Here is a 25,577-nt window from a genome sequence, read left to right on the forward strand (position 1 = left end):
TCGGACGTTGTGTGGGCAACGATCTTCCGAGATGAGAAACCACCAAGCACCTTCTTCTTCTCCTAGCTAGGTTCGGCCAACACAAAGAAGCTTCACCAAGGACGAAGAACAAAACACCAACCAAGCTCCAAGGGATACAAGCTTTCTCTCCTTCTTCTTCTTCTTCTCCAAGTAGTATCCGGCCACCACAAGAACTCCAAGCAAGAGATAAGTTTCGGCCACCACAAAAGAGGAAGAAAGGAAGAGGATGATGATGGCCGGCCATAATAAATTTCAAGGATGAAGTAATTCGGTCACCACCAATGCTCCAAGGATGCTAGAGACGAGACTTGCTTTCTCTCCTTCTTCTCCTTCCTTGATCCGGCCACAAACAAGAGCTCCACCAAGAAGATAGGTTTCGGCCAACAAGAGGAGAGGAGAGAAAGAGAAGGGCCGGCCACCACACCAAGGAAAAGAGGGAGAAAAATAATAGAGGTTGTTCACCATGAAGGCACCCCTACCCCTTCTTTTATATTCCTTGGCTTTGGCAAATAAGGAAATTTATTTATAATAAAATTTCCTTAACTTTCCTTGACAACAATTAATTAAGAAAAAAATTAAATAAATTTTCCTAATTAATTGTATGTGGCCGGCCACCTCATGTAGAGCAAATAGGATAATTTTAATCAACAATTAAAACTTCCTTTTTTGTCTTTGGAAATTTTAAAAAATAAAATTTCCTTTTAAAATCCCTTCATGGTTGATAAAAAGAAATTTCTATAATTTTAATTTTCAACATGTGAATAATTTTTCAGAGAGAAAAAATAAAATATCTTTCCAATCTACAAATAAGGAAAGAGATCTAATATCTTTCTTTTAATCTTTTGTAGATCTTTTAAAGAGAGATATTTTAATTTTAATTCTCTGTAATAAATTATATCTTCCACATAATAAAAATTAAAATTAAAATTCTTTTTAATTTAATGGGGGCCGGCCACTTAAGCTTGGGTTCAAGCTAGGGCCACCCACAGGCTTGGTCGGCCCTAGCTTGAACCACAAGCTAGCTTGGCCGGCCCCTTTCTCATGGGTATGAAGGTGGGTATAGGTGGGTATAGTACTCTATAAATAAGAGGCTACGATAGGGACCGAGAGGAGGAATTGGTTTTGGTCTCCCGATAAAATTAAGCATCCCGTGTTCGCCCCGAACACACAACTTAATTTTATCAATAATAATTCATTCCACTAGAGAACTATTATTGAACTACCGCACCAATCCCAAATTACATTTTTGGGCTCCTTCTTATTATGAGTGTGTTAGTCTCCCTGTGTTTAAGATAACAAATGTCCACTAATTAAGTAAGTTACTGACAACTCACTTAATTAATATCTAGTTCCAAGAGTAGTACCACTCAACCTTATCATCATGTCGGACTAAGTCCACCTGCAGGGTTTAACATGACAATCCTTATGAGCTCCTCTTGAGGACATTATCAACCTAGTATCTCTAGGACACAGTTTCCTTTTATAATCAACAACACACACTACAAGTGATACCATTTCCCAACTTATCGGGCTTATTGATTTATCGAACTAAATCTCACCCATTGATAAATTAAAGAAATAAATATCAAATATATGTGCTTGTTATTATATTAGGATTAAGAGCACACACTTCCATAATAACCGAGGTCTTTGTTTCTTTATAAAGTCAGTATAAAAGAAACGACCTCAAATGGTCCTACTCAATACACTCTGAGTGTACTAGTGTAATTATACAGTCAAGATAAACTGATACCTAATTACACTACGACCTTCCAATGGTTTGTTCCTTTCCATTATGGTCGTGAGCTACTGTTTATAATTTATAAGATACTGATAACATGATCCTCTGTGTGTGACACCACACACCATGTTATCTACAATATAAATTAATTGAACAACTACATTTATCACAAATGTAGACATTTGACCAATGTGATTCTTATTTCTAGATAAATGTTTATACCAAAAGCTAGGCTTTTAGTATACACTCTAACAATCTCCCACTTATACTAAAAGACTAAGCTGTCATATCTGCTGCCATACATCTGATTCCCATCCCTTTAACATGCCCATCAAAAGCTCTTGCCTTAAGGACCTTAGTGAAAGGATCTATAGTTCATCACCTGATGCAATCTAGGCGGCAACAACTTCTCCTCGTTTATACGATTCCTCGTATTGGGTGGTACTTGCGCTCTATTGTGTTTACTTGCCTTATAGACTTATGGTTTCTTCAAGTTTGCTACTGCACCAACATTATTACAATAAATTGTAATAATTTTTGGACAAACCAGAAATCATATCTAAGTCTATCTTGAGGTTATTGAGTCATTCAGCTTTTATGGCTACCTCAGAGGCTTGCCATATACTAAGCCTCTATGGTGGAGTCCAGAAAAACACCTATGCTTATCACTCTTCCATAGTTATGACTTTACCTCCTAAAGTAAACACAAAACCCCGAGGTTGACTTATTATTGTCCCTATCCGATTGGAAGTCAAAATCCATGCAACCCACAAGGACCAAATTAACTGCCTTGTAAGCTAGCATATAATCTAGAGTGCCTCTAAGGTACTACAATATATGCTTTACTGCAGTCCACTGTCCTTGTCCAGGGTTATCTGCTAACTATGCCCTTGGCAAAACAGATTTCTGATCTCGTGCATAGCATACATTAGGCTTCTGACAGCCGAAGCATAAAGAACTGCCTTTATTTCCTTTATCTCCTTTGATGTCTACAGAGACATATCTTTAGATAAAGTTACTCCATCCTGAAAAGGTAAGAAACCTTTCTTGGAGTTTTGCATGCTTTAAAACGAACAAGGATTTTTCCGATGTATGAAGCTTGGGATAAGTAAAATATTCTTTTCTTGCGATCCCTTATTACTTTGATCTCAAGAATATATTTATTCTCCCAAGTCTTTTATATCGAATTGTTTGGACAACCATACCCTTACTTCTGACAACATTTTGATATTGTTTCCAACTACCAAAAAAAATGTTATCTACGTATAGTACAAGAAATACCACCACGCTTCCATCACACCTTTTGTATACACAAGACTTACCCGGTTACTAAATAAATCCATAGGTCTGAATTACTTTGATAAACCGGATGTTCCAAGACCTTGAAGCTTTGCCTCAGTCCATAGACTGATTGAGCTTTACACAAGATGCTCTTAGCCCTTTGCAATGAACCCTTCTGGTTGCTTTATATGGATGCTTTCTTCAAGACTTCCATTAAAGAATGTTGTCTTGACATCCACTTGCCAAATAGATAAAAGAATCCGGATAGACTTAAGCATGGTTACCAGTGAAAAAAGTTTCCTTTTTCATCAAGCCTTGCTTTGAAGGTTTCTACCTCCCTGTCTATCCCTCTTTTCCTATTATAGACCTTTTTATACCCAAAGGCTTTTACACCACTTGGTGGTTCTACAAGCTTCCAGATTTTATTAGAATACATATATTCTAATTCTATTATTCATTACTCTTTGCCAAGATGCTGCATATTTATCTTGGAGTGCTTCGTCATATGTCCGGAGATCAGGTTCATGTCCTTCAGGGATCGAGTTAAAAAACTCTCCCAAAACATGAATCTTTTAAGGTTGCTTAACAACCCTCCCACTACGACAAGGCATTTTCTACAATTGTGTATCATTTGTGATACGTGTTGCAGTTTTCTTGTGGTATCTCATCTTGTACAGTTGGTACTAGTTTAGACATGTCTTTTATTATTTCCTTAAGAACAAATTTTCTTATGGGCACATGATTTATTACATAGTCCTTTTCTAAAAATCGATCATTGATGCTAATAATGACCTTCTGATTTTTAAGACTATAAATCTACTTTTGTTTATCTAGGATAACTTACAAACAAGTGAACTCCTATCCAACTTATTATTATCTCTCTTTAACATATGTGCTGGATTACCCGAATCCGAATATGCTTCAAAATAGGCTTACGCCTATTCAGCAATTCTATATGAGTAGAGAGTTCTAGCTTGGAAGGTACTATGTTCACTTTCGTTTTCAGAGTTTTATCCTTAAAACAAATTTGGTAATTTTCTGAATAACTCATCATCTATCTAATTATTCCATAAGAGTCCTTTACCTTCTTTCTACTACACCATTCTGTTGGGGTGTACCAGATGCAGTTAGTTGGGATTGAAATCCAACTACTGATAAGTGACTCCTAAAATCTCTCAAGAGGTACTTGCCACTACGATCTTCCATAGTGACTTTTTACTTTAACATTTCTCCGCATCAACCTTGTACTCTTTGAACTAATCAAAGTACTTAGTCTTAGTACATTAAGTAAATTTATTTGTATCTTGAATAGTTGTCTATAAAATAGACAAAATATTCAATACTACCTCTTGTCTGGATAGTCATAGGATCACACAAATCAGAATGAACCGTTTTCAACATATCTTTGACTCCATACCCCTTGGACTTAAAAGCTTCTTGGTTATTTTCCTTCCAAGTAAGACTCGCAGGTTGGAAATATTTCCACTACCAATGAACCCAAAAGTTCATTAGCTACCAATGAATCCTACTCAAGTATAACCTAGCTTTTAGATGCCAAAGATATAATTGGTTCATTTCCGAAGGTTGCTTTCTCTTAAAATTAGAAGATGTGTTACTAATTTCCATTTGTTGCATCGTGGGAGTTATTGGATTATAAATTGTCAACCATCATACCAGAATAGATAACTTCCCTATTTTTCTTGATAACAACTTTGTTATCAAAATAGACACAATATCTATAATAGTTTAGAAACTGAAATCAGGTTCTTTCTAAACTTGGTACGTAAAGACAATTACTTAAAATCCAAATTTTATTCTTATCAAAAGATAAACATCTCCCACTGCAACAGCTACCACTATTACAGTAGTGCCCACGTGGATGGTGATTTACCTTTCATTTAGTTGTCGGGTTTCCTGGAACCCTGCAATGAATTGCAGACATGATTAATGGCATCTTGTATCTACACTCCAGGTTCTGGTAGATAACACCACTAGACATGTTTCAACTAATGAATTAAATACACCTAAATTGTTCTTAGTTCTAAGAAGACAGTCTACCTTAATGTTCAAGTCCTATTTCCAATCATTACAATTAGGACTACTAAGTCTTTTTCTATAGTATGACTACTAGGGATTGACAAACATCCTAAGAATCACAAAAATATTTGGACAAGATCAACTCCTTAAAATCTCCATGAATTTTGTGTATACAAAATCGAAGAGAAGATTTTATTCATTAATTTTATTATCTCGTCAACTTTACTTTATGACGAATAAAATTAATAGTTGATCGGTCTTTGATCAAATATTTGGTCAAAACTCTTTAAATTTAAAATAACATTGATTCCTCAAACAATATTATTTAAATTCACCAACACCTCAAACACCGTGAATTTTGCATGCCACGTTAGTGTGAACGTATACAAATTCATCATTCGTAAGAGGAGGGTTTTACCCATTGACTATCTTGTCAATATAACTTTTTGACAAATAAAATTACCTCAAACACCATGAATCTTGTATGCCACGTTAGTGTGGACGTATACAAATTCAAACATTTGTAAGAGGGGTTTATTAATTTTATTATATTGCCAATCTAGTTTTATGACAAATCAATAGTTGGTTTCCCTTTGGTCACACAAGTGATAGTAGTGACTCCGTTGGGGAGGATACTATAAAATGTGTCTAAGTGTATACCATTACTTGACACTAAGTCCATTAATAAGATTATGCCCCTTCCGTTGGGGAAGATCACACGCTCTTAATTAACTTCCTATAGTCATCCAAAAATGGAAGTCTGTTCTAGTGATCCACAAACAAGCTCATCCGTTATGGAGGAAGGCACTCAGATCCAACGCGCAAGCTTATTTGCATCACTTACAAACCAGTAATGGAGACCATGGGATTTACTTAAAAATCCCTCTCCCACTTAGTTATTTATAAATGAGGAATTTTAACTATGCTAGCCTACTAAACTTGTAAACTAACATGCACACACAGCACAATATAAAAGCAATAAATAGAAAATCTAATTTTCAACTATTATGACTTTTATCTCTAGTTGTCCTCCGTGTGTTGTCATCCCAAGCTGCTACCATATTTGGCCATCGCCACCGGGTCTAGTTGTCGCATCCATCTTGCTCCTAGTTCCGCTGCGCCTCTGGTCCTTAGAAGGTTCCACGCTTTGCAAGATTTGATCCGCGACATAAATAGAATTTTACATTTTTGATCCTATATTCCATAAAAGGAATGTACATGTATCTAGATCAAAAATAAAATCCTAATAAAACTAAATACAGCTCCTGCTGTATTTTAATACAATCATGCACACACATATAAATGCCCTTGACATGTCCAAGGGTCCAATCACACACATAATAACAAAAAGCCATAATAGTTGGATCCTGCATCCACAAAGTTAGCACATCCTACTATTAACCTGCCTAAATTATGTATGACATGTGCATAATTAAACTAATACCAAATACACAGAGGCAAAACCCTAGCTCTGATACCAATTGTTGGTTGCTACTCGGAAAACCTATAGGTTCCACTGTACAAAAATTTTGTACAAAGGTCTGAACCTTTTCCTAGCTACCATGTGTTCTTTTAAATTAAATTTTGAATCGCCTGCGGAACTTAACACGTTTGATCCAAAACTTAATCTATTTGTTCTTTTAGGTTTTGACTTGGATCTCCTGCGGAACTTAACACATTCGACCCAAATCACCTTAAGTTATTAATTCCATTAAATATTAATTTCCATAATTGGTTCCCAGTACTGACGTGGCGAGGCACACGACCTTCTTGGATATGGGAGCAACCACCACCGACTAGACAAAACCTTTTATAGAAAGCTAATATTTAATTTCCTAAAATAACTTTAGGTTAACCAAAAAGAACAATCAAATCACAAGGAAAAGAAAAAGAAACAAAAGAACACAACATCGAAAAACACATTCGAAATTCTAGAATCGTAAGCCTCTTGTATTTGGTATTATTTCCATAAATAACTAGTATGATGCGGAAAGAAAAATTACTAGTTATACCTTGTAGAAAAACCTCTTGATCTTCTACCGTATTCCTCTTCTAACCTCGGACGTTGTGTGGGCAACGATCTTCCGAGATGAGAAACCACCAAGCACCTTCTTCTTCTCCTAGCTAGGTTCGGCCAACACAAAGAAGCTTCACCAAGGATGAAGAACAAAACACCAACCAAGCTCCAAGGGATACAAGCTTTCTCTCCTTCTTCTTCTTCTTCTCCAAGTAGTATCCGGCCACCACAAGAACTCCAAGCAAGAGATAAGTTTCGGCCACCACAAAAGAGGAAGAAAGGAGGAGGATGATGATGGCCGGCCATAATAAATTTCAAGGATGAAGTAATTCGGTCACCACCAATGCTCCAAGGATGCTAGAGACGAGACTTGCTTTCTCTCCTTCTTCTCCTTCCTTGATCCGGCCACAAACAAGAGCTCCACCAAGAAGATAGGTTTCGGCCAACAAGAGGAGAGGAGAGAAAGAGAAGGGCCGGCCACCACACCAAGGAAAAGAGGGAGAAAAATAATAGAGGTTGTTCACCATGAAGGCACCCCTACCCCTTCTTTTATATTCCTTGGCTTTGGCAAATAAGGAAATTTATTTATAATAAAATTTCCTTAACTTTCCTTGACAACAATTAATTAAGAAAAAAAAAATAAATAAATTTTCCTAATTAATTGTATGTGGCCGACCACCTCATGTAGAGCAAATAGGATAATTTTAATCAACAATTAAAACTTCCTTTTTTGTCTTTAGAAATTTTAAAAAATAAAATTTCCTTTTTAAAATCCCTTCATGGTTGATAAAAAGAAATTTCTATAATTTTAATTTTCAACATGTGAATAATTTTTCAGAGAGAAAAAATAAAATATCTTTCCAATCTACAAATAAGGAAAGAGATCTAATCTCTTTCTTTTAATCTTTTTGTAGATCTTTTTAAAGAGAGATATTTTAATTTTAATTCTCTGTAATAAATTATATCTTCCACATAATAAAAATTAAAATTAAAATTCTTTTTAATTTAATGGGGGCCGGCCACCTAAGCTTGGGTTCAAGCTAGGGCCGGCCACCCATGAACCAAGGCTTGGTCGGCCCTAGCTTGAACCACAAGCTAGCTTGGCCGGCCCCTTTCTCATGGGTATGAAGGTGGGTATAGGTGGGTATAGTACTCTATAAATAAGAGGCTACGATAGGGACCGAGAGGAGGAATTGGTTTTGGTCTCCCGATAAAATTAAGCATCCCGTGTTCGCCCCGAACACACAACTTAATTTTATCAATAATAATTCATTCCACTAGAGAACTATTATTGAATTACCGCACCAATCCCAAATTATATTTTTGGGCTCCTTCTTATTATGAGTGTGTTAGTCTCCCTGTGTTTAAGATAACAAATGTCCACTAATTAAGTAAGTTACTGACAACTCACTTAATTAATATCTAGTTCCAAGAGTAGTACCACTCAACCTTATCATCATGTCGGACTAAGTCCACCTGCAGGGTTTAACATGACAATCCTTATGAGCTCCTCTTGAGGACATTATCAACCTAGTATCTCTAGGACACAGTTTCCTTTTATAATCAACAACACACACTATAAGTGATACCATTTCCCAACTTATCGGGCTTATTGATTTATCGAACTAAATCTCACCCATTGATAAATTAAAGAAATAAATATCAAATATATGTGCTTGTTATTATATTAGGATTAAGAGCACACACTTCCATAATAACCGAGGTCTTTGTTTCTTTATAAAGTCAGTATAAAAGAAACGACCTCAAATGGTCCTACTCAACACACTCTGAGTGTAATAGTGTAATTATACAGTCAAGATAAACTGATACCTAATTACACTACGACCTTCCAATGGTTTGTTCCTTTCCATTATGGTCGTGAGCTACTGTTTATAATTTATAAGATACTGATAACATGATCCTCTGTGTGTGACACCACACACCATGTTATCTACAATATAAATTAATTGAACAACTACATTTATCACAAATGTAGACATTTGACCAATGTGATTCTTATTTCTAGATAAATGTTTATACCAAAAGCTAGGCTTTTAGTATACACTCTAACAAGAATGAAGAGCTTAACTTATGTATTCATTACCTAGTGGCATGAAGAAGGAGGCTATGGGATTAGCCTAACTTACATATGGTATTGTAAGTGTTATTGTGGTATTGTCAAACATCAAAAAGGGGGAGATTGTTGATGCAATATCCCTTAGGTCAAGGTTGACCTGGTTGACCAAGCTTGAGTCTTGGTTTGGATTTCGATGTTTGACAATGAAAGGTTGATTGTAAAAGAGTCAAGTAGGTCAAGGTTGACTGGATACTTGACTATGGAAATCCTGGTGAGTGAAGCCAGGTGAAAGTCCTAGTGAGTGAAGCTAGGCAGATGAAAAATTCTAGTGAGTGGAGCTAGGTGAAAGTCCTAGTGAGTGAAGCTAGGCAAAAGGAAATCCCGGTGAGTGAAGCCAGGTGAAAGTCCTAGTGAGTGAAGCTAGGCAGAAGGAAATCCTGGTGAGTGAAGTCAGGTGAAAGTCCTAGTGAGTGAAGCTAGGCAGATGGAAAATCTTAGTGAGTGGAGCTAAGTGGAAGTCCTGGTGAGTGAAGCCAGGCAAGGGAAAATCCAGATGGATCAAGAATGATCGGACATCTGGTGTTGGGAAGTCCAAGTAAGTCAAAAGATTGACTGGATACTTGGCATGAGGAAATCCAGATGGGTCAAGGTTGACCAGACATCTGGTGGAAGTCCAAGTAGGTCAAGGGAGTGACCGGATACTTGACACGAAGAGAAAAGTCCAAGTGGGTCAAAGGGATTGATCGGACACTTGGTGGGGAGTCCTGGCAGGTCAAGAGAGTGACCAGATGCTAGGCATGATGTACCAACAGGTCAAGGTTGACCGAATGTTTGTTTGAGAGGCTTGGGACTTGGTTTTGTGCAAAAACCAAGAGCTGGATCGATCAGTGGATCGATTCAATAGCTGGATCGATCAGTGGATCGATCCAAGAGCTGGATCGATCAGTGAATCGATCCAGGTTTTTCCCAGCGAACAGAGAGCCTCTGGATCGATCAGTGGATCGATCTAGAGGTCCCAATCGATCAGCCGATCGATTGGGACGCTACTGGTTCACGCGATAAGCGCTGGATCGATCCGTGGATCGATCCAGGCATTTTCCCAGAGCACAGAGGCGCTCTGGATCGATCCGTGGATCGATCCAAAGCCTCCCCGATCGATTGGGACCTTTCGAATCGATCGGGATCCAACCGTTGCGTCGTATTTGAGCTGCAGGCGTGCGATGGCTGCGGCAGAACTTCAACCGATTCATCTCAGCTCTCTCGCCAGCTCCTCCACAGCGCACTCAAAGCTCAGATCGCCAGTTCTTGAAGGATCTTGGAGGTGTTCCAAGTCAAGAGGCGGATCTATTGCAAGAAGAGAAGCTAGGGTTAGAGTTTACTGTACTCATTGTAAGCCTTGAGCTTGTATTTTGTTTCCCTTTCCTTTATTCTTGTATTGAGAGTCTTGTAGAGCTTCTCCGCCTTCGGTAGTTACCGAAAAGGAGGGTTTCATTAGTGGAGGGTGCGTGAGTAGGTGTGGATCCTTGGACTAGTCACCTCTTGTGAGGTGGATACCAAGTAAACCAACCTTGTTAGCGTTGTGTGATTTTGTTTCTTATATTTCCGCTGCATATCTCTGAAGAAACGAGCAACGCCGATGACGAAGATCGCGAAGAGCTATTCACCCCCCCTCTAGCTACTTTTCAATCCTAACAAACGTATCTGCTAGGTTATCCTTTGTCTTCACATAGTCAATAGTGATAACTCCCTTTTAGAATAGTTGCCTAATAATATTATGTCTATGATGTATATGCCCATACTTACAATTATACAGATGATTTTGTGCACAACAAAATGTTAATTGACTATTGCAATATATGCAAATTGTTGGTATTGGATTTAGTCATTTAAGAACATCTTCTAAGAATTGTCATAATCATTCAGTCTCTTCACTATATTTGTCAAGAGCTACAAACTCAGATTCTATCGTAAATCTAGTTATTACGGTTTACTTAAAATATTTCTATGAAATGACTCCACCTCTGATAAACCCAAATTTTATCATGAAATGGATATCAAAAGAATTAAGTGACTTAATTCATTCTACAGTAATGTAGTATAGAGATGACTCATGCCATCTCCCAATGAATGTAGCAATGGTGGCATCTCATGATTGATTTGTTATTGCTTTGAATTTTTATATAAAAATGGGGCTTTTGGATTTTGTTGAGTTATTAACCTATAAAATGAAAAGTAAAGCAAATAATGAAACTAAACCTAAAGTAATAGAAGGAAATCCTAACTAATCATCAACAACGAATCCACAACGTATTGTTACCATACGCTATGAAAATCATCATCAACGGAATTAAATTAAGGAATGCAATAGCAAAACAAGTATGAAACTAAACTAACCTAACTTTGACATATTGAATTGAACAGAGCTAAACATAACAGAATTAAAACAAGAACAAAACCAGAGCAAAACATAATTAACTCCTCTTGCTACCAAGAACATGTAATAAATCCAACCATTCGTCACATGTAATCTATCCAGGTCCGTGAAGATGAATGCCACAGAAATAAACAATACTAAACAAGAACAAAATCTAATTAGATTCAATTAATTACTAAAATAGGGAATTTGAATCTCTCAAGGAATTAGCAAATATTCAAATGAATTGAAGATAAGGAAAATAGATTTAAACTTCATCTAACCCTACCAATTTAGATCTACAAAATCGAATAGCTAAGAAAATAAAACTAAGCTGGAAATTGGAAAAACAGAAATGTAGGAATCAAATATGGGAGAAGTGATGAACCAACGTAAGTTGGAGGAAACCCCAAGCACTCACAGATCAGTGAAGAACCGATCAATTTAGATGATCAATTCTTATCTAGTGACATAGTTGAAACTAGAAATTGATGCAGAAATCAGAGGGATCAGAATTAAACACTTCTGATCGTTCAGATGAGTGCAGAGCTTCAAGGAAGCAGATTGTCGGCTGAAAGACGAAGAAACCAGATCAAATCCTCTTGCTTCTTCGCTTCTTCTTCTTCCTCTCAGAATCGCGACAAAGTTCGTGATCAGATCTGGATCAGATAATTGAAGTGGCATTACCGGCTTGAAGATGGATGATGACCGGAGAAAGGGAAGCGCCCTTGACCTCCATTAGTTGCCAGCGGTGGAAGGTGGATCGAGGAAGAAGATTGTCCCCTCCTCTGTTTCGTGCGATCGCACTCTGTAGCAATTTTGACAAACGAAACATTATAGCTTCTCCCCTTTAAAATCATATCTTAGATCTGAATCAACGGTTGAGATTTCTCTGGATTGATCCAATGGTGGAAGTTACTCAAAATCTGATCAAAATGTGTTGATCTTCATCAAGGGTCTTGATCTATTCTCTCCTAGCTCGGATAGTTCAGATCTCTCTTGATCCTGATGAATGGTTTAGATGGCTTCAAAGCTTGATCTTTTTATTTAAAACTTCAAAAATTTTACAGGGAGGAACTCTCAACCTCACTCAAGGTAATCTAAGGCGTCATCAGGCAGCGACGCGGTAAGTTTATCCCGGCTAATGATGTTACTGGTCAGAGCTGCTGACAGGTAGCCTCCATCTCTGTTGAGCCGAGCTAGCACAGTGGCTTGCTCTGCGCTTTTTCCCCGCTCGACTTCTAGCAGCCGGTTACTCTTCTCCAGGTCGACCCTCAGCTTAGTCACTGCAGCATTCATCTACAGCTGAGAGGAGGATGACTGGCCACTCGACGCTTTCAGTTTCTTCACTTCTTCCTCAAAAAATGCGAACCTTTGGCACATAACCAAACTCTCCACCCAATACTGCAACCAACAAAGAGAATATAAGCGCTGATCAGAAATAAGCTATAAAAATGCAACACTTACCCAGTAGACATCTGGGCGTGGTTGTCCGCGAGTGCCCCCGGAGTCATCATCGCTGCACGGGCCCGGGCATCATCCCATATTTGGACGAACGACCCTTGGATGATTATTTGGTGCTTGGGAGCTCGGGATTCAATGCTAGATTTGCGCCACTCCTCAGTTTGCAGATGCAATACCGTCGTTATATAGCGCTAGCCGCTTGGAGCTGATTGTGTAGAGGTTGCTCTCCCAGACGGTCGAGACAAGGACACCCGACAGATACCAGATTTTTTGGCCTTCGATTTTGGTGGCATGAAGGACACTGGCGGCGCACATGCAGACTATTCCATGGGGTAGACTGGATAGGGAGGGAGTTCGATTAGATGACGTAGGAGTTGTCGTTTCTTGAACTGGAGTGGGGGTTGAAGTCTCAACCCGCTCGGCGGACCGCATCGTTGAGGAAGCGGAGCGCGACGATGTCTCTGCCCGACGCCTCTTGCGCCTGATCAATGGCTCTCCTGAGGAGGTCGAGCCTGACACCCCCTCAATTTGAACGATCGGTTGTCGTTCAGAGGGAGAGCGTGATCCACTAGCCGCTCCACCACTCGCCAAGACTGGAGCCGCATCGCTCTCATCTTGGGGGTCTTCTTGAGAGCTGATCGGCTGAAGGCTGTGGCTCTCCAACTCCTCCGCAGCATCCGCATTGATCGCGGCGTCTGCAAGTTTAGTCTTGCCGGTCAGACGAGCGCGTAGCATGACTTCGGCTGTAAAAGAAGAAGAAAAATCAGTTAGAATCAAAGGAAGGAGTACAGAAATCACATACCTAGGTTGAACGGAAGCCGGGTACGAATCAGACTCAGGCCGAAGATATAGAGGGCACCCTCCAACAGCAACTTGTGGATGTCGTACTTCTTATCGGCCAACATTGAAGCTGCGTTGAGGTAGTCCGATCGACTCTTATACTGTTTCAAGGGAGGATGGGTCGCCACTTCGAGTTGCCAGTGGGTCTGAAAGTTCGGCCGCTCGGGAAGACGTACAAAAAGAAATATTCCCTCCAATGTTTATTGGAGATCGACATCTTGTCGAAGAAAACTAAGCCCACTCGGGCTTAGAAAAGAAAAGTCCCCTACTCGGACAATTTCAGATAATAAAAGCAATGAAAAATTCGGGGAGTGAGAGGAATGTTGTGCAGACGGAACATGGTCACTACCCCGCACAACAGCTAAAAGGAGTTCGACACTAGTTGATGAAGGGAGATACGAAAGTACTTACATACTGCGGGAAATAAGGGGCGAATAGGAAACCGCAGACCGACGGTAAACTGATCCCTAAAGAAACAAATGCAACCGGGCGGCGGAGAAGTTGGCCGATCAGAAGGAGAAGGGAGGATAACTTTGAAGCCAGGAGGAAACTCAAATGTGGCTGTCAAACTCTAAGTGTCGCCGGCGTCAAATCGGGACTCAGTAGAGGTATACCAGAGCCCAGGGACGTCGATAGGCGACTGTGAAGAGCTTGCCATCGAAAATAAAGTTCAACAGAAAATAGGGAAGAAAGCCGACTCAGAAAAAGGACTCTACAAGCAACGAACAACTTCAATCGAAGGAAGATGAGGGCTTACGAGAGATCACAGAGATTGCCAGAGAAAGGGCAATGGAGCAAAATACTGCAAAGACGGTGACGACGAGAGGCTTGCAGATGAAGACGACGACACAGAGTGAAGAAGACATAGGCAGGCGATGCTTATAAACCCCAGGGCTGGCCGACCGGAGCCGTCCGATCAAGGTCGCAGAAACCCAGGCATAAATCAGACCTTTGAATTTAAATCGCCAAACGTTACATCGATATCCTATCACATTAGGCGTGCGGAGGCAACGGGTGTGACATGTGGCGCATCACCACGGGTCGACATTTAATGAGGGTAATTAATTAAAAAGCATGAAGGTGTGCTCATCATTAATGCGAAGAGATTTGTACGATTTCCTAGAAATCTGGGTGGCATGAGCTAGAATCGCGCTCACCTAGAGAAGTCCAAGAGAAGATTTCACAAGTGTAAATGTTCGTTGTGCCGATTGGCTTAAGGAGCATACCTACGACCGAACGACAAGATTCAACAAGTCGACTGGCAGAGAGCGGTCGCATTGCTGACCGTTGCGCCATGTTATCCCGATCAGAAACCAAGGAGTCTCGAAGCCGATCGGGTGGCAAGCTTCATAGATAATTTTGTCCAGTCAGTCGGACTTGCAACCTCCTTTGACTAGATTTGAGGGGGAGACACGTGATGTGATGATGAGGAGAGGCCCCACCCCACGAAAGATAGCTGCCATGGTGGAGGTCAAAGTCAAGATGGTCAACGCTCAGACATCATCGATTGGTCGGGCGACCATACCACGACCGGAGGGAGAAGGTCATGATCCGCTGCTGCCTTCGACATGAGGAGGAGTCAAATGATCGACGCTCAATAGAGTATGAGACGATGTACAAAAGCCTAGCCGAGCGGCTTCCCCGCTCGACGAGGCAGCAGGACTTGGCATGAGCAGAGGGGAACTTCTGCCGAGCGACTAACCTGATCGGCGAGACAACTCGACTTAGCATTGGCAGAGTGGAACTTTTGCCGAGCGACTACCTCGCTCGGCCTAGCAGCAGGACGCGACAAACATAGTGAAATACGACCGAGCGGACGTGGCACAAACACGGTCGGGTTCCGACCGAGTGGACGAGATGCCGGAACAGTGAAGTGTCGACCGCTGGCCGCTCGGCCTAGCAATATATTCTCTTGGGTATCCATCGACATCCCTTTGGGAGTTAGTGTCGCCAACGTCGGGCATGGGCAGCCAAAAGATTGTACGACGAAAGTTTCCACTGTCACTTTAGATATATGCTCGGCCTGTTAAGGTACTGTGTCAGAGACACTTTACTGACAAATCTTTTCAGGGAGAAACTTTGGGAAGTGTGCTCATCTTGGGGAGCATGCATGCATGGTACAGGAGCTCTATATAAAGGGGGTTCAAGCATCGGTGGAGGTATGCGATATTCACTGTTTGCGTTACAGTCTTCTTGTTGCTCTGCTTTATACTTCATCGTCGGGGACTGACTTGAGCGTCGGAGGGCCAACGTCGGAGACTCTTTCCCTGGCTTGACACTGATGTTATCTGTGTTGCAGGTCAGAGCGGAGTCTACATGCTTACCCCGCACACTTTGTTAGCACCTAATTTTTTTATACTTAATATTATAATTCAACCCCTAAATTTTAAAGATAAAACCCCTAGATGATGTACCTGCAAAACAAAAGAATTAAAATCAATTTTTTTGTCACGCTGGGCACACATGCGCATAGCATTGGCGCCCAACACTATGTGCGGTAGGACCCAACGCTGATGACCCGTGTAACTTTTATGTATGTGTCTATAGAGAGAGAGTTTTGATATGTTGCATCCCTTATGTCGCACACCCCATGAAAACCTAATTGTTTTTCATTTGGATTTTTTTTTATTTAATATTATAATCCAACTGTTATACCCTAAAGGGGTAACCGAGAGCTAAAAATAGCAACTAGAAAATAAACTATATATATATTATTTTTGATGCGCCTCAATTATTATGAGTGTTTTTTTAATTTTTTAATCCGAATTAAAACAATTAGATTTTATTTTTACGATTTCAGAAATTCGATTATAATATTTAAGCTAAAAAAAATTAAAACAAAATAAATTTCAGATGCTTACCGGATATACATATAGTATTTAGGATGCATTTTTTTTTAATTTTTTTTTTAAAGATTTGGATTTATTAAATTTTATTTTCAGGTTTAGGAATTCGTATTTAAGTTAAAAAAATTAAAATAAAATAAATTTTAGATGCTTACTAGATTTAGTACGGATACATAATTTTTTTTTAAAAAAAATTAAGCTTTGATTTAGGATTTTAAATTTGGGATTTAGTATTTAGTGTTTAATTTTTTATTTTTTTTTAAGATTTACTATTTAAAATTTGGGGTTTAGGATTTAAAAATTTTAAGATTTTTTTAAAAAAAAAAACAGAAAAAGTAACGGTCCTCGTCGAACACCTGTGAAGTCATCGGAGGGACGGCCATGGTCGCGCCAAGGCTGGATCGGACGGCCAATACGGTGGCTTATAGAAAGTGGTACGGTGGCGTCGGCATGAGGTGTAGCAAAAAGCAGCGCGATCCGCTTGACGCACATTTCCTCCGTCGGGCTTCGCTGCCAAATTCCCAGTGGCGCTTCTGCTCGTGCTTTTCCTCCATTAATTTCGATACTAGACTCAATAAACCCACAGAGATACCTGCAACTCATTCGAAGATAGCGGGTCCAGGTCATGATTGATTTCTTGTAAATTATCGCTGAGGACATGGGTCGGAAGTTTTTGTCGTGAACAGGTGAGGGGAAGCGATGTTCTTCCGCTTGTCATTCCTCTGCCAATGCTCTCCTGCTTCGTCCTCCTTCAGACTCTTCGTCGCCTCTCTCACTCACTCTCTTCTGCCGTTTGCTTCTTCGGTTTCCTTGTTCTCATTTCTTCCCTCCAAATCGAGATGCGGAGTAACGCCGTCTGTTTGGGCGCTTCCTGTTCCGATCCCCTCCGCACTCCACGCAACTGTTCTGGCTGGGAAAGCGCATCCTTTCCATTTTTCAGCGGCGACGTCGGCCGTTTTACCCGTTTTTAGCCGTGTGTTTCTTCTTAAACAGATTCCTTGTACGGTTGCGGAGGCTTCTTCAAAATAAACGTTCGGCCTTATGCATGTCAAAGCATCGTCTGTTTGCCTCATTTTGCTAGTTTTTTCGGCGTCTAGAGTTATACGGTCGGCTTCGCAGAAGCGAATTCTGAGCGATGATGCTCTTTCACAGAAAGTGTTTGAAGTTTTGGTTCGCTGTATGTAGTCGTGATACAATATTTTGAGCGGATATTTGGGTCGTGAGTTCGGATGGATTTTGAGGCGTACGGAGAGCATTTGAAGGATGGAGTTGGCCTCTAAGGAGGTTCAGTTGGAGGCGTGGGCAACTGGTGGGAGGCCAAAGAAGGATCACGAGAAGGAAAATAAGAAGGGCGAGGACATTGGCTGCTGGACTAAGTTTCGGGCCATGGGGAATTGTATTTTGGCGAGATCCAAAGTTGATGCATCTCTCAGCAGCATCGGCACTCAGGGCGGTGAGCTCTTGTTGGCCCGCGAGTTTAACTTCGGTTTTGCGTTTCTTACAAAGCCCTTAGGATATTGCTATGGCAATGTTCTGTCTGAGTCTCTCTCCTTGTCACTCTGTTGTGCTATAGTTGCTCATAACCTTTTTAGTTATCACAATATGGTTTTTCGGCAATCCACAAAAATGAGTATTTCATGCTCTGCGATGATTATCGTTGATTCATATTGGATTTCAACTTTTATTATTTCTTTGACTGTTTCTTCCTGACACTAGTTTTTATTACTTGGTAATTACTGTCAACATCTAATGTATTTGTTATAGTTGTTGATATTATCTCCCCTTGTTATTGTTTACCCAGATTCCCAAGGCGCTTTTTTCATCGCCTTGTATGTTCTTATTGCTCGATAATCACTGGTCAACACGTTTTGATTTTCTAGAAATGATAGTTTTTAAAATTTTACATGGTTGTGGAGTTTGTCCTTCAAATAGTTATGTGGCTAGACCAAAGACTTTAGCTATCTTGAGGCTAGAATAGTGTTGAATTACTGAGGGAAACATGCATGTTGAGTAGCAAATTGGACTTTCTGATGAAATTTGTAGGTGACTAGAAATCTTCCATTGATGGTCTCTTAAGCGTGATAAAGTGACCATGCCAAAAACTATCCTATTCTCTCACTAGATACTAAGTTCATGTTTCATCTTCTGAAACAAATGATTTAATTTTTTGTTCTTTTAGCTGATATAATTTAAGTTCATGATCTTCCATGATTCATGAAGATAAATGACAGAAATGGAATAATAGCAATCCAGAATAACAGCATCACTGAAATTGCTAGTGTTAAGTGGTTGACCTATTGGAAACCTATTTGATAAAATGCTTGGGTGGTAGTTCAATTTGGAAGCTTAGGATTATGATAAGTTAATTTAAGAGTTAGACATTTGACTTCTTGGTGCTGTGAAATCTATGTTTTGAATTCATTTATTTTATTTGAATCCTCAAATTTAGTCTCCAGTAAGTGTTTCAAATTTGTCATAGATGACATATGTTTTCTTTTTGTTGTTCCAAGGCTTTTGTATGATTAGTAGACCCTATTTCTCTGGCGGGAGGAGAAGCAAAAGGGCAAATGTGTGAAATGATCAAATCCTCTCCCTCCCCTCTTCTTCATCTATTCTCTCTTCTCCTACCTGGTAAACTGTCCCTTAATCTTATTATACTTTTACTGACTAGTTTTTGTGTTCTGATTACCAGAAATTAAATCAACAGTTCATGGTAGCAGCAATGATAAGTCAGCTACAGTAGTATCTGGTTCAATGACTGCGAGTAGTTCTTGTAGTAATTCATCTGCTTCTAAAGTAGGTGAAGATATAAAAGTTGCTTCGCAGTTGCGCAAATTTACCTACAATGACTTGAAGTCTGCCACAAGAAACTTCAGGCCAGAGAGCCTTCTGGGAAAGGGAGGATTTGGTTGCGTGTTCAAGGGATGGATTGAAGAGAATGGTATAGCTCCTGTTAAACCTGGTACAGGACTTACAGTCGCCGTCAAGACACTTAACCATGATGGACTTCAAGGGCATAAAGAGTGGCTGGTATAGTCATTCAACATGGTTATGTTATAGTTTCACTAGCTAATAGTGACCTTATATTCATTCAATTAATTTATAATTTCAACTCTTTCAACATGGTTATAGTTTCACTAGCTAATAGTGACCTTATATTCATTCACTTAATTTATAATTTCAACTCTTTCAACATGGCTATGTTATAGTTTCACTAGCTCATAGTGACCTTATATTCATTTACTTAATTTATAATTTTTCAACCGTCATTTCGACATGCAGGCTGAAGTTAATTTTCTTGGTGATCTTCGGCATCCAAATTTGGTAAAGTTGATTGGGTATTGTATCGAGGATGATCAGAGATTGCTAGTATATGAGTTTATGCCACGAGGAAGTTTGGAAAATCATCTTTTCAGAAGTATGAAGCTGTTTTTTCCCTGACTTATCTGACAGTTGTTTAAAGTTTTCTGTTTATTGTCCTTTCGGAAAGAATTGCTGTAGGACTGTTTCTTTATCAATATTAAATTGATTATCCAAATCGTTATGCTTATTTTTTATGTTACTTTGTTTCTATCTTTATTGCAGATAAAAGGCATAATTCTAATCAATATTAGGCCAAAGCATGGTCCTTAATCATGTTTTCTCATCGTCTTCTGCTGTTCTATCGCTGTTAGCTTTTGGAACTCCATGATTCAAAACCTTGCATCGAACAAGTACTGCCTCTTTATTTTTATTTTATGGAAGCCAATCCTTGTTTGGATCAATCGATTGACCGTGCAATACATAAGATCCTTGCCATATGTTGCCAATGACACTTCTGATTGTGATTGATTGGGTGCTGTGTGCTTTGTAGTCCTTTGGAATGTCTTAGCTGTCGTTACTTGGTGACATTGGAAATTCAATTTTTGTTGCAATAGGATCATTTATAATCTTACAGTTACTATTATTGATAAAGTGTGTTCCATCTTATACAGGATCCCTTCCTTTGCCATGGTCAATTAGAATGAAAATTGCATTTGGTGCAGCGAAGGGTCTTGCTTTTCTTCACGAGGAGGCAGAAAGACCAGTAATATATCGTGATTTCAAAACATCAAACATTCTTCTAGATGTGGTATATTGATTGTAAATGCCTTTCTACAACATCCATCCCATTATGTTTTTCCTGTTTCTTTGTATCAATTTGACTCAAAGTTTTGCTCCAGGATTATGAGGCTAAGCTTTCAGATTTTGGGCTCGCCAAAGATGGTCCTGAGGGTGACAAGACTCATGTATCAACAAGAGTGATGGGAACGTATGGGTATGCAGCTCCAGAATATGTCATGACAGGTAGATTCATTCTTGTTAGAACCTCGCCGTGCATCTTTAATCAAGCTATTGATTATTTTTTTCTAATGCCACTAATCTTTCATAGTATTCTTGCCTTTTTTTTTTCCAAAGTAATTTATGCAAAAAAATTCGGTATGCTATAATACTAGGTCATTCCTAGCACTTAATTTGACTAGTTTTCAACTCCTTTTGTCTAGGTCACTTAACATCCAAAAGTGATGTCTATAGTTTCGGCGTCGTGCTACTCGAAATGATGACAGGTCGGAGATCAATGGACAAAAATCAACCAAATGGGGAGCACAACCTGGTGGAATGGGCACGCTATTATCTAGGAGAAAGACGACGCTTCTACAAACTTGTTGATCCTCGTCTGGAAGGCAACTTCTCAATCAAAGGTGCACAGAAGGTAGCTCAACTCGCACATGCCTGCCTCAGTCGAGACCCCAAGATGCGCCCGCCCATGAGCGAGGTGGTTGATTCGCTCAGACCATTGCTCAACCTCAAAGACATCGCTAGCTCTTCCTACTTTTTCCAGACTATGCATGCGGAACGATCTGCTTCCTACTCAAACGGTAGACTCAAGCGGTAGACCAGGAGCCTTTAGCGCGGTGTTTATGCTTCTCGACAACATCTGCCAATGAAACCAAATGGCAACCAATCAAAGTGGTGCTACTTTTGCAGTTTGCTTTGCTGAACTGCAAAATCGACTGTACAATCTCGAGGAATATGGTTTGTGCTGAAGCATTCCATATTTGTGCTATCATTTCTTGGTCACAGGTTCTCTAAATTGCTACTTCGATGAGTAATCTAGTTTGATTCTTCATAGTCGCAGCTGTTTTAGGAATTTCATTATGTATGTATATATATATTATATTGTCTATTATAGAATTAATTAGTCTATTATGAGAATTAATTAACTTATAATTTAAATAACAGCAACTTAACGAGGCCAGAGGAATAAACCAGGTAGACGCCCACGCCTCGCTCGCCCTTTTGTCCACGTATCAAAATAGCCACTCACTTTACCATTTACCTTATGCGAATGCACACATAACGCCCAGTTTCCGATATCCCAACCTCATCTCATCTAAGCCACACAATTAGATGATCGAACGGACACAGTTCCATCTAGACGAGAATCAAGCTTGCCAGCCCCATCTGTATCGTAAGTGGATAACGGAATGAGATTGGTTACGCTTTCGAATATAACGGGAATAAATGAAAACCTATTCCAACACTGTCGGGTTTCTTTATAGTCATCGAGGAGCTGCTTTGTTCCGTTGCCTTTGGTTCAACGCTGCGCCGCCTCCGCTGATATCCCGATCGAGTAAGGCGATGGCTCCGGGTCTATACTCCGATATCGGCAAGAGGACTAGGGGTGATCATTTCCTCTCTCCCTTTCTACTGATTTTTTTTTTTATGATTATCGTTTTTTGTCGATCATTTTGATTCTCTTTTGTCTTATTTGTTGGCGCAGATCTTCTATATAAGGATTACCAGACAGATCATAAGTTTACAGTCACGACATACTCCTCTACCGGCGTTGTGAGTGATTAGACCTGTTGATTCTTACTTATTCCTTTTTGTGCTTGGTTGTTCTTTGGTAGATTCCTCTATGACCTTTTAATGATTTTTGAAGTCCCAAAACTCAGGAAAGCTCCTCTGTGTTGGTCTTTCGTTGGATGTAATCAGAACATGCTTTTGTTGTATTTAGGACAATCTTCTGGTTCTTCTGTGCAGCTAATTTTGCAAATTAAAGGTTCTAAAATAAAATAAATGCGGTAGGAAGTTTCATTTTGGCCCTAATGCCTTTGTGTTTTTAGCCGGCAATAATTTTTTTTTTCTTTTTCTGTCTATCCTTTTATTTTATTTCACTGATTGAATGATGCTATTTTTGCAAATGCAGCACTTCAAATTAACACTGGCATGACAGGTTTTCCAAAATCTGGAAAATTTCTTTATGTAGGCCTTCAATTAGATTTATGGATTCAATCAAGACATGGTTTTGTCTTGTATTTAGGACAATCTGCTGGTTCTTCTGTGCTGCTATTTATTTTATTTTATTTTATTTTAATTTTTTGCAAATAAAAAGCTTTAAGAATGGAACATGTGTGGAAGTTTCATTTTGCAATTTGTTCCTATTTTATGTGTAAAAATTAAAAGGGAACCCCCATTATCTTCATTATCATCAAAAGAGTGTTTCAACAATAATAACAACCAAGCCTATCCTACTAAGTGGGGTTAGCATCAAAAGAGTGCTCCGTGATGAAAAAATATCAAAGGGGCGCCCCATCCTATTTTTCATCCCAAAGATACCCTTAGTCCAATACTATTATAGTAATTTTAGTCAAAACTGCTACATCATGGAGCAAAACTACTCTAAATAATTTTGGTGAAAAGTGTTTCAATAGTGGTCGAAATTGCTCTAACGTTAGTTAAAACTGCTCTAGCTTATTTAAAATTGATCCAGCTTGGTCAAAAAAATGACATTGTTTGGAGCAATTTTGGATATCTTTGGGATGCAAAATAGAATGGATGTAGTTTTGATATTTTTTCAACATGGTGCACCCTTTTGACAATAATGAAAATAAAGGGCACCCTTTTGACTTGTGCCTTTTGTCAGTTTTGTTTTTATTTTAATTTTATTTTGAATTCATGATAATGCATCTCTCATATTAATACTACAGGTTTACCATTTTTGTGTTAAGCACCTTTTTTGGTTCTTGAATGGAGGAGGCCATACATATGCATATTAAAATAAAAGGAAACATTATAACATTATAAGTTTGTCTATAAATGTTTAATTAGGTCTCCAATCTTAAGAAAATATGAGATTTCATGCCAAGGGAGATGAAACAATTATGTTTATGCTACTGATTATTTCTTGACTTATTGATCTAACAATAAGAAAATTATATTAGACACCATCTAGTAATGGCATCTTCTAAACATTGTACAACCTCCCTTGATAATTGTTTGGGTACTGATCCCTGATTCTTTTTTGTACTTTATTAGTGTTCCCTGTGTTTCCTAACTAATTCTTTTCTATTTTGTTACAGGCAATTACTGCTTCGGGAACAAAGAAAAGTGATTTGATTTTTGGGGAGATCCAGTCTGTGATAAAGAACAATAATATTACGTTTGATGTGAAGGCAAAGTCAGACTCAAATGTAACACTTCTTGCTGACATATTTTTCCCTTAATTCATCAGTTATTACTGCTTTCCTTCAGTTGATTGTCTTTTGAGAATGTGTAGAATTGGCCATCTACTGGTTAATGTCTGTTCTTTTAATTCAAGTTTTTCTTGGCTATACAATTTTTTGAATCCTTTCTAACGAGAAATATCTCTTTCCACTTGACGTTAGTGCTTATTTTGCGATTTGTGTTAGGTTACAACAACAGTTACCGTTGATGAATTCACAGTACCCGGTTTAAAGACAATTTTTAGTTTTGTTGTCCCAGATCAAAGGTCTGGAAAGGTAACGAAATGCCTCCTCTGTCTTGTTGTATGCAGCGTTGAATTGATTTTCAAACTTGGCATTTGCCATTTCAACCAAGTTTTCATTTCGGTTTCATTGCAGATCGAACTTCAATATCTGCATGCTTATACTGGGGTTAATGCCAGCATTGGATTGACTGCCAATCCTGTTGTCAATCTGTCCAGTGTAGTTGGTACTAAAACTTTTGCTGTTGGTGCTGATGTAGCATATGATACAGCATCAGGTAATTTCACCAAGTACAATGCTGGGTTTAGCGTCATCAATGCCGACCTTATTGCTGCATTGAATTTGTGAGTAGTTTCTCTGAGCTGAGGCTCGTATGACATTGAAAGAATTTCAACTTTTTCGATGTCCTAAAGCTTTGATCTGAGCATGATTTGAGACATGATCTGCACTCAGGAACAACAAGGGCGATAGCTTGAGCGCATCATACTACCACTTGGTCAGTCCATTGTCGAACACAGCAGTCGGCGCAGAGTTCACTCACAACTTTCCGACTAATGAGAACACCCTCACCTTTGGGACACAGCATGCCTTGGACCCTCTGACCTTGGTGAAGGCACGCTTCAACAGTTACGGTAAGGCTAGCGCTCTCATTCAGCATGAATGGAGGCCAAAATCATTCCTAACCATCTCCGGGGAGGTGGACACCAAGGCCATCGAGAAGAGCTCGAAGGTTGGCTTGGCCCTGGTGCTCAAGCCTTGACACGGGGACTCCTGATCTGCTTGCTCCAATTTCGAAGTTCCATGCAGCGAATGGAGTTTTGACAACTCATGATGGTGGTTTCATCGTGACTCGGTCAGATTTTGCTTGCAAATTGTTTTTAGCTGCTACTCATGGTGCATTTTGGCTTTCCACTAATGCAATTTGGCATGTAATAATGAAATTCTTGTGGGGTGATTAGAAACTGAGATGGCGACCACCCTTATGACTTTTTTTTATCCTTTTAAACTCGTTCTGAGCACAGGTAATGCTAAACTGTGTTTTCTCTTTATTTGTTGCCTCGAACTTAT

The 25,577-nt window shown here is 39.3% G+C and overlaps 2 protein-coding genes across 6 annotated transcripts; both read left to right on the top strand.

Annotated features, from left to right (window-relative positions):
• The first annotated feature begins 17,401 nt into the window (after positions 1-17,401).
• On the top strand, positions 17,402-24,183 carry LOC121982070 (serine/threonine-protein kinase PBL34-like). 5 transcript variants are annotated; one of them, XR_006111992.1, is made up of 10 exons: positions 18,053-18,190; positions 19,248-19,368; positions 19,445-19,767; positions 20,020-20,155; positions 20,712-20,848; positions 20,940-21,063; positions 21,261-21,840; positions 22,000-22,441; positions 22,541-22,608; positions 24,123-24,183. XR_006111992.1 is itself a non-coding variant. In XM_042534947.1 (6 exons), the coding sequence occupies exons 1-6, from the start codon at positions 18,001-18,003 to the stop codon at positions 21,650-21,652; spliced, it is 1,317 nt and encodes a 438-aa protein (XP_042390881.1). In that variant the 5' UTR covers positions 17,402-18,000; the 3' UTR covers positions 21,653-21,890. The 5 variants fall into 5 exon arrangements, 1 of the variants encoding a protein (XP_042390881.1); XR_006111993.1 differs by having other exon boundaries at positions 19,248-19,306; positions 19,430-19,767; XR_006111990.1 differs by lacking the exon at positions 19,248-19,368 and having other exon boundaries at positions 17,402-18,190; positions 19,430-19,767.
• On the top strand, positions 22,281-25,558 carry LOC121982071 (mitochondrial outer membrane protein porin 1-like). Its single transcript, XM_042534948.1, has 6 exons — positions 22,281-22,441; positions 22,541-22,608; positions 24,123-24,233; positions 24,453-24,542; positions 24,645-24,853; positions 24,963-25,558. The coding sequence occupies exons 1-6, from the start codon at positions 22,282-22,284 to the stop codon at positions 25,267-25,269; spliced, it is 945 nt and encodes a 314-aa protein (XP_042390882.1). The 5' UTR covers position 22,281; the 3' UTR covers positions 25,270-25,558.
• The last annotated feature ends 19 nt before the right edge of the window (positions 25,559-25,577 follow it).

The sequence above is a fragment of the Zingiber officinale genome, chromosome 5A (genome assembly GCF_018446385.1).
Source record: "Zingiber officinale cultivar Zhangliang chromosome 5A, Zo_v1.1, whole genome shotgun sequence".
NCBI lineage: Eukaryota > Viridiplantae > Streptophyta > Magnoliopsida > Zingiberales > Zingiberaceae > Zingiber > Zingiber officinale.

Bases quoted from the DNA above. Each gene is read 5' to 3' on its own strand.
- LOC121982070 (XM_042534947.1), top strand. From the start codon at position 18,001: ATGGAGTTGGCCTCTAAGGAGGTTCAGTTGGAGGCGTGGGCAACTGGT. The intron at 20,156-20,711 runs GTATGAAGCTGT...CATCTTATACAG, and splicing joins GGAAAATCATCTTTTCAGAA to GATCCCTTCCTTTGCCATGG. The intron at 21,064-21,260 runs GTAGATTCATTC...CCTTTTGTCTAG, and splicing joins TCCAGAATATGTCATGACAG to GTCACTTAACATCCAAAAGT.
- LOC121982071 (XM_042534948.1), top strand. From the start codon at position 22,282: ATGAAAACCTATTCCAACACTGTCGGGTTTCTTTATAGTCATCGAGGA. The intron at 22,609-24,122 runs GTGAGTGATTAG...ATTTTGTTACAG, and splicing joins CATACTCCTCTACCGGCGTT to GCAATTACTGCTTCGGGAAC. The intron at 24,854-24,962 runs GTGAGTAGTTTC...ATCTGCACTCAG, and splicing joins CTTATTGCTGCATTGAATTT to GAACAACAAGGGCGATAGCT.